General features: G+C 40.4%; 1 protein-coding gene across 5 annotated transcripts in view; it reads left to right on the top strand.

The window, feature by feature from the left end:
* KIAA0753 overlaps positions 1–18,978 on the top strand; it is a 65,945-nt gene that overhangs the window by 17,671 nt on the left and 29,296 nt on the right. For all 5 annotated transcript variants that reach the window (XR_013815011.1, XM_079796899.1, XM_079796900.1 and 2 more), the window contains exons 7-9: positions 2,959–3,169; positions 16,743–16,966; positions 18,549–18,715. Coding sequence is in view for 4 of the 5 variants with exons in the window: in XM_079796899.1 (XP_079653025.1) it covers positions 2,959–3,169; positions 16,743–16,966; positions 18,549–18,715 (602 nt within the window). In the remaining variant the exon portion in view is untranslated. The remainder of the gene's footprint in view (positions 1–2,958; positions 3,170–16,742; positions 16,967–18,548; positions 18,716–18,978) is intronic.

Raw genomic sequence — 18,978 nt, forward strand, 5'->3', positions numbered from 1 at the left:
AGCTTTCCGCCTGCCCTTGCCAGGCCTAAGCCTCCACTCAAGCTACAAAGTTTCAATTATAGAAGGTAAACAAATTCAAACAAATGGCGGCAGAATGGAGCTTGAGAGAGCAGGCCAGGGTTGCCGCTGGCAACAGGGGAAGCAAAGCTTTCCGCACACCCTGGCCGGGCTCACCTGCTTAAGGCAACAAAGTTTCAATTATAACCCTAACACAAATGGCTGCCGGCCTCGGAGGGAGCCCCAGGCTTGGCTCCGCTCCAGGCTACAAAGTTTCAATTGTAGAAGGAAAATAAATTCCAGATACCAGGGCCTCCCCTTGGGTTGCCAGGGGGCGTGGCCGGCCTGCAAACCACCACAGGCCCCTCGCTCAGGCTGCCCCACGCCCCAAGGGAACCCCCACCTAATCCGGGACGCCCTTCAGGGAAAACCAGCTGGCCCCCACCCCTATCCTATCTAATAAAAGAGTAATATGCAGATTGATCATCACTGCAACACACAATATAGCTGGCCCCATGTGGTCAAAGATCCTGCCCCCATGTGGACACAAGATGGCCACCACAAGATATGGCCAGCAGGAGAGGGCAGTTGGGAGGCACCCGGCCTGCAAGTGAGGGCAGTTGAGAGGGACCCGGCCTGCAAGGGAGGGCAGTTGAGAGGGACCCGGCCTGCAAGGGAGGGCAGTTGGAAGTGATCAACCCTGAAGGAGAGGACAGTTAGGAGTGACCAGGCCAGCAGAGGAGGGAAGTTGGGGGCAAATAGGCTGGCAGCAGAGTGGTTAGGGGGTGATCAGGCTGGCAGGCAGAAGCGGTTAGGGGCAATCAGGAAGGCAGGCAGGCAAGCAGTTGGGAGCCAGCAGTCCTGGATTGTGAGAGGGCAGTCGGACATCCCTCGAGGAGTCCCACATTGGAGAGGGTACAGGCTGGGCTGAGGGACAACCCCCCTCCGTGCACGAATTTCGTGCACCGGGCCTCTAGTCTATAATAATTGTATTTCACGTCTTTGAGAATTGGTGAATTGAATCTAGAACATACAACAACTCTTAACCAGGTCCATTAATTAAAAAGAATTTTCCATTTCCTGGCTGTGCCATTTAATAAAGAATTTTTAGCAGAGAAAAAGAAAACAGTAAGACAATCTTAAATTGGTGCTTTAGTTAAAATATTAGCATGTAATCTAGAGAGATTTGTGAAAAAAGACATTTTAAGATATATGGAAGCAGAGCCTCAAGTCTTGTGATATGGCTAGAAACTTCGGGAAATCACAGTTGGCAAGTACTAGTAAGGAATGAATAGTGTTATTTCTTCTTACTGGTGACAGACGACAAGGACAACATGGCCTTAAATCTTGATAGTTCTCCGAAGTTCACAGAGTGCTACCACATAATTTTGCCATTTTATCTTGACTGCAGTGCTGCGATTTGCAGAATGTCTTATTTTACAGATAAAATTTAAAAAAAAGCTAAGGTTAGATAGATGACACAATTACTTCCCTTGAGTGCTGGGAATCAAATTCCTATCTTCTGATTTCATGCCACTGTTATTTCCACTACACCACATGTTTTCACCTACAAATAAAAAGATGACCTGTCTCTCAGTGTGACACAGCAAGCTGTGGGCTGCAGAGGAAAGGTGATGTAGTGGGGAGAATCGTGGACTAAGTGGCACACCAATTTTACCATTAACTAGCCCGTGGCAGTCTTTAAAGCTCCTTCTACCTTTACAGGTCCATTATCCAGCATATGGTTGTGAATGCATTGGTTATGTTTGGGTAGTTAGAACTCTATCAAGAAGGTTATTGTCCAGTGCAGACCTCCAGACAGTATATCAAATCATGTGATGTTTTTTAAACTTACCCATAAGAAACATTTATTGGTCAAAATTATTTCATTTAGAGGATATATATTTATAACCCTAGAAAAGATGTCACGAGATTATCTAGTCGCTTTCCCAAATTTTGAGCAAGAGTGCCTTAACATAATGTTTCTTAAACACAATGTTTATCTCTCCTATGTTTGAAAGTATTCCATAGTGCAAGCAGTTTATTCTTGTTGATGTATTGTACCATCCACAGCTTAACTTTCCATTGCCTTACTGTCATCTGAATTAAACCTCCCTGGCTACTTCAGTTGTCTTTAATTTGTATTGGCCAGGTGGACACGAGGCCCTTACTGCCTGGTCATGCATGAGTGGGTACTTTGTTAGAGGAGGTGCCTCCTTTAGAAAGGGGGCACAGCTCTACCATTGTGGTAATGAGTGACCAGAGCCACTGGACACACAGAGTTTCCTTTAGTTTATGAAAATGTATATTAAGTGTTTGCCCACTTAAAATTATTTGAGTTTATGAGTTTTTTATTGAGAATTAAAATGCTTTAAAAGCATGTAGGTTTATATTCTGAAAACTATGGTTAGTATTTAAAATGGTGATCCTTAATTTTAGGACTTGGATGCCTTTAAAAGTATTCGTATTTTGCCCTGGCCAGTTGCTCAGTGGTTAGAATGTCGACCTGCACACTAAAGTGTCACAGGTTCGATTCCTGGTTAAGGGCAGATACCTGGGTTGCAGGTTCGAACCCCTCCTTGGTTGGGTTGCGTGTGGGAGGCAACCAATCGATGTCTCTCTCACTCTCTCTCTCCTCTTCCTTCCCTTCTTCCCTCCCTTTCACTCTCTCTAAAAATCAATGGAAAAAATATCATCAGGTGAGGATTAACAACAAAAAATGTATTCATATTTTCTATTTTTTTGCTATGGTTTTAGTGAGCTTCATATGTAAAAGCAGAATTCCTTTTATTAACTTGATGTCCTAAATATTAAAGTTTTAAAATTAAGTTGAACAGTATTTTCTTAATCATTAGAAATAGCCATTTCTCTGGAGTCTTCATTTTCAGTCTTGTGGTTAAAAGTCAGACTTTTTAATGACTAAGAGATAAACTAAGAGAATAATTGACTGTTTCATGGCAGGATTTGGAATCCCTCCTGGAAAAGAAACTGTCACCAAAAAAGGTGAAGAAAAATTTTACTGAAATTAGCAGCAGATTTCCTGTTGATAGTCCACGGTCCTTAGAGAGATGGCAAAGTACATTGCAAAAGAGCGAGAGGAGACCCTTTGTAACAAAGAAGATATTTCCAAAGGAAACAAGACAACCTTCAGTGGCAAAGAAGGTTCTTGCTGGTATGTGTCTTAAAGTGTTCATTGCAAGGCATTTTATTCTTTGGAATTGTCTGGACTGTAACATTTGCTACACTGAGGGAAAAGTTAAGATTTAAAACCTAGTCCTAAATAGGTATACTTGAACTAGGCTGGAGACTGGAATATTCTTCCATAGGGGACCATGGAAAAGTAGAAGTCCCTTTTCGTACATATAGCATTTGGGCTACCCAAAGTAAATTTCCACAGAGCTGGAAGTTAGAGCCCTACTTTAAATTTTAATTTTAACGATAGATAGATAGATAGATAGATAGATAGATAGATAGATAGATAAAAAGATACATATATATCCAATGTGCGTGTGTATATCTTACATTGGATATGCATGTATCTTTTTATATACATATAAGTATATCTCTTTATCTATATATATAAAAGCCTAAGTGAAGCGACCAAATGACTGAACAACCAAATGACCGGTCAACCAGTCACTATGATGCACACTGACCACCAGGGGGCAGATGTTCAATGCAGGAGCTGCCTCCTGGTTGTTAGTGTGCTCCCACAGCGGGAGCACTGCTCAGTTGACTGACGGGCACCAGATGCAGGGCTCACAGCTGGCTGCTGCAGCCCAGAGACCGCAGCAGAGTGGCAGCGAGCCTACCAAGTGGCGGTGGCAGCAGGTGCAGTGGGGCTGGGATGAGCAGGAGCGGCAGGCAGCAAGCCTACTGAGTGGTGGTGGCAGCAGGGCTGAGATGAATAGGAGCGGCAGGCAGGAGCGATCTGGTTTCGGCCTGATCCTCGAGGGACCCCACCGGTGCACGAACCCGTGCACCAGGCCTCTAGTATAGTAGTAAACTCCTAGGAAGTGGAATTGCTAGCTTATGTGGTGTGCACTATTAGACATATACTGGCAACTTGTCCTTGAAAGTGGGCATACAGTTATGTTTTGACTAGCAGTGTTCATCAGTATATATTTCCCTATGTCCTTGCTAAGTACTTTATATAATGAAATTAAATTTTTTCCCAGTCTCTCAGTGGAAAATGGTATCTTATTGTATCTCCCTGATTCCTAGTGAGGAAGATTATTGTTTCTTTCATGTGTTCCTTAGCCATGTCTATTTCCTCTTCTCTGATTTGTCTGTTCATATCCTTTGCCATCTTCCTGCTGGGGTCTATGTCTTTTGCTTATGGAGGTATAGAAATTCTTTATATAATCAGGATCTTAGTCCTTTTATGGTATACATATATTACAGATATTTTCTCTTAGTTACTTGCTTTTGCAATTTGCTTATGATATCTTTTCTGGTACAGAAAATTTTAATATTTCATGAGGCAACTTTTTCTTCTTTGTTCTTCTTTTTCAAAATTTTGCTGATGGTGATTGCTTATCTTCAGAGGAATTTAAAATGAGCTTGTCAAGTTCCATGAAAAATGCTGTCAGGATCTGCATTGGTATTACATTGAGTTCATGGATTATTTAGGGGAGAAATGGCATCTTTAGTATATGAAGTTGGCCCATCATTTTATCTGTGTTCTTTTTCCATCTCTTTAGTTGAATTTTATAATTTTCTGCATACAAGAATTCCTGACATAGGAATACATACGCATGTCTAAATTCCTTGTTAGGTTTATTTCTAGTTATTATTACTCTTGTGAATGGGACCTCCTTTTTTATTAATTTTGAAATTAATTATTGTTCCTTATAGGAGAGCTGTTGGATGTGTACATTGCTCTTATGTCTGGCACTTGGCTGAAATCTTTAATTTGCTATGAAAAGGTATACATTTGAACATTTCTGAAATTGGGATACATTCTTAAATTGGTGATATCATACTTAATTGGCAGTATTTTAGAATTTGCTATTGTGCATAAAATAATGATGTTTATACTCAGTGTTTTAGGTTTGATGAAATAAGAGATTTTTAGTTAATTCTTTTGTATTTTTCCAGATAAATGAGAGCACCTGCAAATAAGTAAAGTTTTGCCTTTTTCTTTACAATTTTTATACCTTTCCTTCTTTCTCTTTCTGCTTTGAGTGGGTTTTAATTTAGTAATAGTTCTAATGGCAGACATTATTTTGCCTCCCAGATTTAACGGGAATGCTTCTCCTTTTTTTTTTTTTTTTTTTTTTTACTTTTTTTCCTTAAGATTCTATTTTGGTGCTTTTTAAATTTTTATTTTTAAATTACAGTTTACATTCTATATTATTTTGTATTTGCTTCGGGTATACAGCATAGTGGTTAGATAATCATATACTTTACAGAATGTCCCTCTGATATTTCCAGTACCCACCTGGCATCATACATAGTTATTAAAATATTATTGACTATATTCTCTATGCTGTACTTTACATCCCCTTGACTCTTTTGTCTCTACTCCTTTTCGCTCAGTCCCCCAAACTCCCTCTCTTCTGGCAACCATCAGTCTATTGTCTGTATCTATGAGTCTGTTTCAATTTAGTTTGTCCATTTATTTTGTTCTTTAGATTTCACTTATGAGTGAAATCATATGGTATTTGTCTTTCTCTGACTGACCTGAAGATTTTATTCTTTTTTATGGCCAAGTAATATTCCATTGTAGATATGTACCTCCCCTTTTTACCCACCCATTTACCATGAGCACTTGGGTTGCTTTCATATTAAGGCTATTGTTAATGACACTACAGTGAACACAGGGTGCATATATTCTTTTGAATTAGTGTTTTGGATTTCTTTGGAAATAAACCTAGAAGAGGAATTGCTGGGTCATAAGGCAGTTTCATTTTTAATTTTTTGATGAACCTCCACACTGGGAGTCTTCCTTTCTCTTGAATTTTTTGGAATAGTTTGAGAAAGGGTAGGTGTTAGTTCTTTGAATAATTGGTAAAATCCCCCATGTGAAGCTATGGTCTAAGACTTGTTTATTGGCAGATTTTTGATTCCTGCTTTGATTTTGTTGGTTGTAATTGGTCTGTTCAAATTTTCTGATCTTGATTCAGTTTTGAAAGATTGTATGTGTCTACGAATTTATCCATTTCTTCCATATTGTACAGTTCATTGGCATGTAAGTTATTAATTGTATTTTCTTACAATACTTTGTATTTTTGTGGTGTCAGTTGTTACTTCTCTTTTATTTCTAATTTTACTTATTCGGGTCCTCTCTATTTTTCTTGAGTCTGGTTAAAGGTTTATCAATCTTATTTATCTTTTCAGAGAAATAGCTCTTGGTTTTATTGATCTTTCAGATTGATATTTTTGGGCTCTATTTTATTTTTTGCTATGATCTTTAGTGTTTCCTTCCTTCTACTCACTTTGAGCTATTTTTCTAGTTCCTTTAGGGATAAGGTTAGATTATTTATTTTAGGTTTTCCTTGTTTCTTGAGGTACACCTGTATTGCTGTGAATTTTCCTCTCAGGACTGCTTTCTCTGTGTCTGATAGATTTGGGGTTGTTGTGTTTTCATTTTCATTTGTCTTAGGTATCTTTTGAATCTTCCTTGATCTCATTATTAACCTATTCATTATTTAGTAACATGTTATTTAGCCTCAGTATGTTTGTGTTTTTAAAGTTGTTTTTTCTTGTAATTGGTTTCTACTCTGATACCCTTGTGTTTGAAGAAGATGCTTGATATGATTTCAGTCTTCTTAAATTTATTGAGACTTGTTTTATGTCCTAACATATCTATCCTGGAAAATGTTCGATATGCTCTTGAAAATAATGTATATTCTCCTGCTTTGGGGTGAAAATATCCATTAAATTCATATGGTCTACTGAGTCATTTAAGTTCGCTCTTTCCTTGTTGACTTTGTCTGGAAAGATCTATTTACTTATGTCAATGTGGTGTTAAAATCCTCTACTATGACTATATTACTGTCAGTCTCTCCCTTTATGTTCATCAGTATTTGCTTTATATATGTAGGTGTTCCTATGTTAGGTGCATAAGTGTTTACAAGGGTTATATCCTCTTGTTAGATGGATCCCTTTATCATTATATAATATCCTTCTTTGTCTCATTTATACCCTTTGTTTTAAAGTCTGTTTTGTCTGATATAAGTTTTGCTGTTCAGATTTTTTTGTTTCCATTTGCATGAAATGTCTTTTTCCATCCCTTTACTTTCAGTCTGTGTGTGTCTTGTATTCTGACATGGGTTTCTCATAGAGAGCAGCTACCCTGTGTCTTTTGAATGGGATATTTAATCCATTTACATCTAAAGTAATTATTGATAGGTACATATTTATTGCCATTTTATTATTTATAATTATGTTCCTCTTTTTTCTTTCTTCTTCTTAAAGAAATTCCTTTAACATTTATTGTAATACTGGTTTGGTGGTAATGAACGCCTTCAGTTTTTTCCTGTCTGAGAAGCTCTTAATTTCTTCAATTATAAATGACTAGGGACCCATTGCAGGAATATTCCTGCAAGACTTCTGGCGGGCTTCCCTCCTGCCATGGCCACCTCTCCTGGCCCCCACCTCTCCCGCTGCGGCGGGCAGGGCGGGGCAGGGTGGGGCGGGCAGAATGGGCGGGGCGCCCCCCGCCCGTCCTGCCCACCCAACCCAGCCCGCGGCCACCTCCGCCTCCGCGCGGGGGACACAGCCGCTGCCGCTGCATGCCTCGCCCCGCACTCCTGACCCTCCGTGCCCGCTGACGCAGCTGCCTCTGTGGCTGCGCGCTGCTGCCTCCTCTGAGCACCCCGACCCGTCGCGAGTGCTGCTGTTGCGCGCCCCACCCCGCCCACCCGCCCCTCGCACGCTGCGGCTTCGCACGCCGCTGCCGCCACCACTGCTGCCGCCACCACTGCTGCGGCCGCGCGCAGTCGCTGCCGCGCACACTGCCCGCCACCGCCTCCAAGGCCGCCGCGGCCACGCACACCACCCGCCACACCCCGCCCACTGCCACCACCGCCTCAGAGGCCACCATGGCCGCGTGCTCCACAGCCGCGCCGCTGCCCGCCTGTGCAGCCGCCTTGCTTTCTGCTTTCTTCACTCCTCCCTCCCTCAGTGTATGCAAATTAACCGCCATCTTGTTTGCTCTGATTGGCTGTGGGCGTGGCGAAGGTATGGTCAATTTGCATATTACTCTTTTATTAGTGAAGATACCCTAGCTGGATAGAGTAGTCTTTGTTTTAGGTCTTTGCTTTTTATCACTCTGAATATTTTGTGCCAGTCCTTTCTGACATGAAATGTTTCTTTTGAGAAATCAGCTGACAGTCTTCTGGGAGCTCCCTTGTAAGTAACTGTCTTTCTCTTGGTGCTTTTAAGATTTGTTCTTTGTCTATAACCTTTGGCATTTTAATTATGATGTGTCTTGGTGTGGGCCTCTTTGGATTCATCTTTTTGGAGATTCTCTGTACTTTGTGGACTTGTGTGTCTTTTTCTTTCACCAGGTTAAGGAAATGTTCCCTCATTATTTCTTCACATAGGTTCTTAATCCCTTGATCGATCTCTCTCTCTCTCTCTCTCTCTCTCTCTCTCTCTCTCTCTCTCTCCCCTCCTTCTGGTAACCCTAGGATGTGGATGTTTTACGTTTGGTGTTGTACCAGAGGCCCCTTAGACTGTCCTCATTCTAAAAATTTATTTATTTTTTTGTTTGTTTTTGCTCCTCTGATTGGGTGTTTTCTGCTACCTTGTCTTCCAATTTGCTGATATGATCCTCTGCTTCATCTAGCCTACTATTTATTCCTTCCAGTATATTCTTCCATTTCTGACTGGTTCTTTTTTATGGTTTCTATGTCCCTTTTTATGCTTACTATTTCTTTGTTGAGATTCTCACTGAGTTGATCCATTCTTTCCCCAAGTTCCTTGAGCATCCTTATAGCCATTGTTTTGTACTCTGTATCTGGTAGATTGCTTGCCTTTGTTTCATTTAGTATTTCTTTTCTGGGGATTTTTTCCTATTCTTTCATTTGGGGCATGTTTCTTTGTGTCCCCATTTTGGCTGCCTCTCTGTATTTGTTTCTGTATATAAGGTAGATCTGCTATGTATCCCAGTCTTGGTATGGTGGCCCTATGTACTAGATATCCTGTGGGTCTCAGTGTAAACCTAATCACCTGAGCTAGGTGGTACAGGAATGTCCCTTGTTTGAGTTATGTGAGCCTTCCTGTTGTAATTCAGTCTTGACTGCTGTTGAGTTATCTGTGAATGGGTCTGACCTTCAGGCTTGCTGTAAGGGTTGACCCCAACGACAGTGTACAAGCTGTTGTATGGGAAGGCTGACCCCATGAAATGGAATTTGTCTCATCAGGGTCTGGAGCCTGCTGAAATCTCCTTTTGGGTGTCCCCTTGTGGCAGTAATTGGATCATGATCTCACGTGGTCTGATGTGGGCCTCTTGGGAGGGACTCTGCTGCAAGTCAATGTTGAACACTGCCTGTGACCAGCCCTGGGCTACCTATTTAGAGCTACAAAGTGATCCACAGTGTGGCTGCTTCTGCTGGGTCTGGGTGCATGAGGGAGAGGCCACACTGCACACCAAGGCTGTTGTTTTAATTATTGAGTTTTTTCCAGATTTGGACGATTATAAAGAAAACTACTGTGACCGTTCTTGTCTCTTAGTACATGTGTACATGTATTTCTCTTGGGTATATTCCTGTAAATATGATTGTTACATTATAAGTTATATGTTTATTCAACTGTAGCAGATAAAGATTTTTTTCAAAGTAGCTTCATCATTTTATATTCTAGTCTGCTGTCTTGTCAGCACTTATTATTAGTTTTTAAAAATTTAGGAACCTGATTGGTATGTAAAGCTGTCACTGTGGTTTTAATTTACATTTTCTGGATGAGTAATTGTGTGAGTACTTTCTTGTATATTTATAGGCCATTTATATGTCTTATTTTGTGAAATTCCAGTTCAAGTCTCTTGCCTAATCCTCCCTCCCTTTCCTTCTCTTTCACTTCCTCTTTTTCTCTTCATTCCCTCCTTTCTCTCCTTTCTTTTTTAATTTTTAATTCTTTGTAGGGGTGTTCTACATATGGAATCTTTCTCAGTTATCTGTATTGTACATATCTTCTTAGAAATAAGATGTGGCTTGCTTTTAAATTTTGCAGTGGTGTGTTTTGATGAACAGAATTATTAATTTTACTGTAGTCCAATGTTGCAATCTTTTCTTGAATTTTTGTTTTTTATATCCTGTTTAAGAAGGTTTTCTCTATGCCAAATCAGGAAGACATTTTCTATATTACTTCCTAGAAAGAAGTTTCACTTTCTTCCCAATGGATATCCAATTGTGCTAGCACTATTTGTTTAAAGGATTACTTTTACCCCCGAAGGGGCATATACTGCCACTTTTGTCAGAAAATAACTGTGCATATGTGTGGGTCAGTTTCTTGGCCCCTTGTTCTCTTTCATTGATCTGATATTGGTTCTTATGCTCCTGTACAGTCTTAATTATTCTAAGTCTTGATATCCAGTAGAATAGCTTTGCCGTCTGTTTTTCCAGAATGTCTTGGCTAATCTTGACCTTTAGTATTTCCATAGAAATTTTAGAATCAGAACTTGTCAATTTCCACCAATCCTCCTGTTCCTCTGAAAACAATAATAAAAATCAACCTAATGGAATTTTGATGAGGAATTGGTATCTTTATAATATTGAATTTCCTAATCCACAAACAATGTATATCCCTCCATCTATATATATAAAAGCCTAAGCGACCAGTCTACCGTTCAATCAGTCGACCAATAGCTATGACGTGCACTAACCACCAGGGGGCAGATGCTCAATGCAGCAGTTGCCCCCCCATGGTCAGTGCGCTCCCACAGTGGGAGCACTGCTCAGTTGACCAACGGGTGCCAGATGCCAGGCTCGTGGCTGGCGAGTGCAGCTGTGGCGGTGCAAGCCTCTCCCGCGGACACTCCCCCTGCGCACCCCTTCCCCATCCGGACCGGGATCGGGACCAGCATTGGGATTGACTGGGCGCGAGCCTACAGGCGCAGTGGGGCTGGGATGAGTGGGAATGGTGCAGCACCCAGCCTGGGCTCAGGCTCCTCCCCAGCTGCCTGCAGCTTTGGCACTACTACATCCCTCAGGGGATGTAGGACTGCCGGTTTCGGCTGATCCCTGCAGGCCAGGCCGTGCAAATCCATGCACCGGGCCTCTAGTTTATTTATATTGTCTTTAAATGCTCTCAGTAATTTATAGTGTGTGTCTGTGTGTGTGTGTGTATGTGTGTATGGTTTTGTTTAGCTTTCATTAGATTTCCTGGTATTGCTATTTTCAATTCGCTTGTAGATGATGTCTTTTTTAAATTTTAATTTCTAATGTATATTGCTGATATATAGACATAGAATTGATTTTATGTATTGCTTTTGTATCTAGCAATATTGCTAGGCTAGCTAATTTATTTTTAATAACTTATCTGTAGATTATTTGTGTTTTCCAATGTAAGAATTCATATAATCTATGAACAAAACTATTGGGTTATTTCCTCTTTTCCATCTATATTTCTTTTTCTTGTATAATTTTCTGGTTTTATTTACTGATTTGTAAATAACTGATATAAAAGTTATGTTTAAGTCTCTTTTTTAAAATTTAATAAATCTTTATTGTTCAGATTATTACAATTGTTCCTCTTTTTTCCCCCATAGCTCCCCTTCACCTGGTTCCCACCCCCCCCCCTCTGCCCTTACCCCCCCCCACACACACACACACACTGTCCTCATCCATAGGTGTACGATTTTTGTCCAGTCTCTTCCCGCACCCCCCACACCCCTTTCCCCCCGAGAATTGTCATTCCACTCCCTTTCTATGCCCCTGATTCTATTATATTCACCAGTTTATTCTGTTCATCAAATTTTTTTATTCACTTGATTTTTAGATTCACTTGTTAATAGATACGTATTTGTTGTTCATAATTTTTATCTTTACCTTTCTCTTCTTCTTCCTCTTCTAAAAGAATACCTTTCAGCATTTCATATAATACTGGTTTGGTGGTGATGAACTCCTTTAGCTTTTTCTTATCTGTGAAGTTCTTTATCTGCCCTTCAATTCTGAATGATAACTTTGCTGGGTAGAGTAATCTTGGTTGTAGGTTCTTGCTATTCATCACTTTGAATATTTCTTGCCACTCCCGTCTGGCCTGCATAGTTTCTGTTGAGAAATCAGCTGACAGTCATATGGGTGCTCCCTTGTAGGTAACTTAACTGTTTTTCTCTTGCTGCTTTTAATATTCTCTCTTTGTCTTTTGCTCTTGGCATTTTAATTATGATGTGTCTTGGTGTGGTCCTCTTTTGATTCCTTTTGTTTGGGGTTCTGTGCACTTCCAGGACTTGTAAGTCTATTTCTTTCACCAGTTGGGGGAAGTTTTCGGTCATTATTTCTTCAAATAGATTTTCAGTATCTTGCTCTCTCTCTTCTTCTGGCACCCCCATAATTCTGATGTTGGTACGCTTGAAGTTGTCCCAGAGGCTCCTTACACTATCTTCATAATTTTGGATTCTTTTTGCTTTTTGCTTTTCCAGTTAAGTGTTTTTTGCTTCTTTGTATTTCAAATCTTTGACTTGATTCTTGCGATCCTCTAGTTTGCTGTTAGATCTCTGTATAATATTTTTTATTTCAGTCAGTGTATGCTTAATTTCTAGTTGGTCCTTTTTCATATCCTCGAGGGTCTCACTAAATTTATCGGCCTTTTCTAGAAAATTCTTGGAAAACGTTATAACTGTGGTTTTGAACTCTATATCCAGTCGTTTGCTTTCCTCCATTTCTTTCATTTGTGATCTGTTTCTTTGTCTCCGCATTTTGACTGCTTCCCTGAGTTGATAGAGTGGCTTTGTGTGCTAGGTGTCCTATAGGGCCCAGTGGCTCAGCCTCCCCAGTTACCTGAGGTGGACACTCTTGGTGCAACCCTTTGTGGGCTGTGTGCACGGGCTGTGTGCACAGTCTTGTTGTAGTTAAGCCTTGGTTGTTGGTGGTACCACTGGGAGGAATTGACCTCCAGGCCAATTGGCTGTGAGGATCAGCTGTGTCTATGCTGGGAGAACTTCTGTGCTGGAGACAACCTTATGAGACAAGACTTGCAAAAACCTCTGTGCTCAGCTTGAATGGGGCGGAGTCTCAGGGCGGAGCAGACAGCTTTGGTTTCCCGTCAGCCCTGCCCTAATAGGCCCCTGTGTCTCAGTGTCCCATGGTAATCACTGCAAGCACTTCTGAGAGAAAGCCGCCCTCGAGTTCCACTCGCCGCCAGACAGTCCAGCCTCTCCCCGCATGAGTCTGGGTCCCCAGAGTCTTGCCCGGAACTGGAGTTCAGTGCAGTCGGGAGCTTTTTGTCTCCCTCCCGCTTGAGAAAGCCAGCCGTGCACTCAGCCACCAGTCCTCTCCACGCATGCGTCTCAGTACCTCTGCCTCCTGCAGCTCCTCTGAGTCTCAGTGTGCTTTTCTCTTTCCTTCTAGTTGTAGAGTTTCCACTCAGCCAGCCTTCCTGTGGTTCTGGATGATGTCGTTTTGTCTTTTAGTTGTCGTTTTGAAATTGTGGTACGAGGCAGCAGTTTAGGTGTTTACCTATGCCGCCATCTTGGTTTCTCTCCTAAAGTCTCTTTTGATACATGAAACTTTCCTGATTTCTTATATTTTTGTTTTGTATATTTTGAAATTGTGCTGTTAGATGCGTAAGAGTTCCTGGCTGTTAAATCTTTTTGGTGGATTTTATATATTATTATTAGTAAATATTTCTCTTTGTCTTCTTTAATGTTATTCACTTTGGATTCTGTTCTGTTTTGTTTCATCTACCTGACTTGTTTGGCATTTACCTAAAATAACATTTTTCATTCCTTTATGTTCCATCTTCCTTTGATGTTTTATTTCAAGAAAGTTACTTGTAAATAGTTTGGTGTTTTAAACCCTGTAATACAGTTCTATATTTAACCTACTTACATTTACTGACTAATGATGCATTTGAACTTCTTTTTTATTTTATTTTATGTTTTTTATTTGTCAAGGCTTTCCCCCCCCTTTGTTGTAATTGATTACATTAATAAAGATTTTCTTGTTTCATTGTGTTTCCTCTACTGATTTGAAAGTTAGATGTCAATTCAATTTTCATTTGATTATTTAGTAGTTTATTGTACCACCTCTAACATGAATGTAACAAAAACGAATTTGCTACATTATTATTAGACATTTATTCCCTATAATGTGATATTCTCTTCATTGTCAGGCAGTTGGAACTAATGTAGCTTGTGCCTGTGCCAGCCTTTTCCCTTCAGGACAAGTATCATGTCTGCTTGCCATTGTGTGCTTTATGACCAGCCCAGTGTCTGACACATAGTTAGGCACTTGGAGAATGAAATGGTACCTCATTGTTTTAATTTGGATTTCTCTGATTCTCAGTCATCATATTTTCATGTTTTTATTGACAGTTCAGCTATTCTCTCTATATTGCTAGTTTCCATCCTTAGTCTAGTTCTCTATAGGATTGCTTATTTTTCTTACAGATTTGTGGATGTTCTTTATATATTCTGCATATTTATCCTGTGTTAATTATTTGCATTACAGATCTCTACTTCCAGACTCTAACTTTTCTGTTACTTAGATGATGTGTTTTTGTCAAAAGGAAATTGTAGCTTAGTATAATTAAATTAAATATCTTAATATTATATTTGAGTTTAAGAAAGCCTTTTCTGTACTGATATCATAGTCATATTCTTCCTATATTTTCTTCTCAAAGCTGTAAAGTTTTCCTTTTACATTACGTCTTTGTTCCATTTAGGACTTAAGTGTTGTTCACTGTGAGGCAAGGATCCTGTTTAATTGTGTTACCTGTGGACATGGATAGTCTTAGCACTATTGAACACAGTTCATACTCACTGATGTTCATGTTGCCTTTGTCATAGCTGTTTTGCTCATTGGTTTCTGCCTGTTCCTGCTTCACTCCCACACTGCCTTGGTTATTACAGCTTTATCATGAACACTGCATTGCTGGTGGAATAAGCCGCCACTCCTTCCCCACTCCATACTTTGGTATTGTGCTTCACAATTATTTGGGCTATCTTGGGTTTTCTTCTTCATAAGAATATTGGGGTCAGCCTGGTTAGATCCCCACCAAAAAAAAAAAAAAAAGTAGGGATTTTAATTGGATTTGCATTGAAAATTATAGATTACTTTGGGGAGAATTGACATCTTTACAGTATTCTTTCCATTTATGAAAATAATTTATTCATACCTTCTTTTTTTCACATCCTTTAAAAATACCTTTAATTTTTTAAAAAAGTATTTTTATTGATTTCAGAGAGGAAGGGAGAGGGAGAAAGAAATATCAATGATGAGAGAGAATCACTGATCAGCTGCCTCCTGCACGCCCTCTACTGGGGATCGAGCCCGCAACCCAGGCATGTGCCCTTGACCAGAATTGAACTCAGGACCCTTGAGTCTGCAGGCCGATGCTCTATCCACTGAGCCAAACCAACTAGGGCAAAAAATACCTTTAATTTTTTTTTTCTGTTAAAGTCTTGTATATGTTTTCTTAATTTTCTTCCTAAGTGCTTTATAGTTTTTGTTGCTAATGTTAATAGGATTTATTTCTATTATGTTTTCTCATATTATTTTGAAATGTGGGGATGATGCTGGGTTTTGTATGTTTTTCTTCTTTTATATAGAAAACTTGCTGAACTCTCTTTTTAGTTGTAATTGTTTGCCTGTAAATACTCTTGAATTTTCTATATAGTAAGCATTATCTTATCCTCAAAAATGGCAGTTTTATTTCCTTTCCCATTGCAGGGTATATGTCATGAATGGAGTTCAGACTCTATTCTGTATCAAATTAGGAGCCATCAAATGTTTCGACAAGTGACATTTAAATATTTACTTTTTCTATTTTTTTAAATATATTTTATTGATTTTTTACAGAGAGGAAGAGAGAGGGATAGAGAGTTAGAAACATCGATGAGAGAGAAACATCGATCAGCTGCCTCTTGCACACTCCCTACTGGGGATGTGCCCGCAACCAAGGTACATGCCCTTGACCGGAATCGAACCTGGGACCCTTGAGTCCGCAGGCCGACGCTCTATCCACTGAGCCAAACCGGTTTCGGCTACTTTTTCTATTTTTAATCCTCACCCCAGGATATGCTTATGATTTTAGAGAGAGGGGAAGATTGAGAAAGAGAGAGAGAAACATCCATGTGAGGGAGAACATTGATTGGTTGCCTCTCTATGTGCCTCAACTAGGGATCAAACCCACAGCCTTTCCGTGTATGGGATGATGCTCCAACCAACTGAGCCACACTGGCCAGGGCAATATATTTACATGTTAGAAAAGACAATTTTGGTAGCCAGGTGTATGTGTGATTGAAGGTAAAGGTAAGGTTAGTTAGGAGATGCTGTCACTACAGTCACAAGGTATCAAAAGCCTGACCTTGGGAAGTCGCAGAAGGGGAGGAAGGGCAGAGATAAGTACGAGATATTTTAGAATTAGTGTCAAAGGGACCAGGTGAGTGAGTCAATGTGGGAGGTGAAATTCAGGGCGTCAACCGTGACGGGGTCCTGCTTGTAGAAGTACAGTAGGAGTCAGAGGAGGAGGAGTAACTTTGGCAACAAGGAGCATACCTGTCTGTAGATAATCTTTCTCTCCTACTTGGTTTGAATACAATTTCCCTCAGTTTGTCCTTTTGCAATCCCATATAGATAAGTATCCACCTGATGTAGAGCTCCCGAGGACCCCGGGGTCGGAGAAGGAGCTTGATGCATTAGATGCGGATATCCTTCCAGAGGAAGCTCTGACTGTTCTAGACCAAAACGCAAGCTTCAAAGAAGAGGCATTAGCCCCGGCCAGAACAAAAGGAGTGGGGAAGAGGCCCGTGACTGACAATGTGAAGAAAGATGCTCTGGCACTGGCCGGATTCCAGCAAGTATGAAATCACTTCTTTCTTTTGGCCCATTGTATTCACCTAACACTGTCCAACGTCACATGGGCTGGTAAGGTGGAGCCAGGATTTGAGTTCTTAGACATTAAATGCCAGAGCCCTTGAGTCCAACTACCTAAATTAAGCTGACTTCGCTGAGCTCTGGGTTGTTTTTATTTTTTACCAAAAACAGCAATTTTTAATATTGTTGCTAGGACAGGATATTCTCTCTTATTCTGGTTTGCTAATATCCTAACTTACTTGATACCAAGGTCCAAATCAGACAGGCTATTTCAAAATTTAGGTTTTTTTGCTTCTGATTTAGAAGTGTGAACTTTGAGGAGATTAAGATTTGGTTCCTGCTAAAGATAAATATTGGTAAATAATAACTACTCCATATTAAAAGCATCCTAGGGTGAGTACTTTCTAATATGGCTTTGGAAGCCAGCTGGCTTGAAACTAGATTATATTTTAAGCTTCTAGTTGAAATTTAACTTAAGGCCCTACCAGTGGGGAATGGTCAGGAGACCACCTCGTAGTCTAAATATCCTTGATGTGGTTCCTGCCATTTAATGGTGTTGTCCGGAGGCTTCTGTAGCAAACCTATATTATTTGGTGACCGCAGGAAAAGGAATTAGCAGTTACTACCAGTTACTGACGGATCTTGGATTTGGATCGTCTTTATTCCTTTCCAGTCAGACTCTCTGGGAGTCGTTGGGAAGTTAGAACTGAGCCTGTGAGAATGAGCTTGGTGCTCTTCTTCAGAGACACCTCCTTTTCTGTAACATTGTAATACAGCCCGAATCATTTTGTGTAGATGGCACAAGCCTTTCTACCTTTGTCGTCATATTCTTCATTTAATCTTCTAGAAACTTGTGAAGAAATTATCTCCCGCTTCTGTGCCCTTCCTTGTTTCACTGCCCTAAGTATATTTTTGCTATAGTCAATAAATTCCTTAAGCCAGTTGGAGAAAGACAACTATCATATGATCTCACTCATATGTGAATCGAAAGAACAAAATAAACTGATGAACAAAATAGATCCAGAGACATAGAAACATGGAACAGTCTGATGAATTGCAGCGGGAAGGTAGGGGTGGGTGGGAAGAGATCAACCAAATAATTTATATGCATATATGTATACCCCATGGATACAGACAATTGTGTGAGGTAGGGGATGGGCTAGAAGGGGTCAGAGGGGGGAAAAGGGGGACATCTGTAATACTTTCAACAATAAAGATAGAACAAACAAACAAAGAAATTATCTCCCATTTTACAGATGAGAAGCCTGAGGCTCAGAGAAGTTAACCAAGAACGTTTTACAGTTTAACTCCCTTCTTTTGGTTTAATTATGAAAACATATATCAAAAGATGGCAAAGCTATGGATTCCAGTTTTGCACCTCACCTCCCCCCTTACCAACATTGTTTTTGTGTCATTTACATCCTCCCCCAAATTTCCACCTCAGTGCTTCCCAGTTAGATTTTTGCTGAATAGATGCATGAATAGCACAGGGGCACTTGAAGCTTCAGTAAGTCAGAGTTTCTTTGATATCCATTTGGTTTGATAATTCATATATCTCTCTTACAGGGACTTCACAAAGCTGAAAAAAGTAGACCAACCCAATCTCAGGGCAAAAGCAGGTTGCATCAGACAACAGTTTCATCCAGATTAAAAATAAACCAACAGCCTGTGAAAGACACTAGGGCTCCTTGGATACCTCCAAACCCCACGTCCCCACAAGCGTCTCCTAAATGGTATGTAAAAATTCAAGGGACCATTTGGGTATGTGACTTTATTTTTCCTTCACAGGTCAAAGATGACCTATTGTTTAGCGCAAATAAAGCAGCAGCCTTCGTTTCCATTAAGAATTTTTTCCTACCTGACGATGGGTAGTGTAGCCTCCATGGGCCACCCAACACCTGTGGACATGTGTCATTGTATGGAGGCTCATAGGCTTTCCTCACTTGTCTCTTCACCTAATACATTCTAGTTACTTGAGGCCAGGAACTGTGCCTCC

Source organism: Cnephaeus nilssonii (genome assembly GCF_951640355.1).
Source record: "Cnephaeus nilssonii genome assembly, chromosome: 19".
Classification (NCBI taxonomy): Eukaryota; Metazoa; Chordata; class Mammalia; order Chiroptera; family Vespertilionidae; genus Cnephaeus; species Cnephaeus nilssonii.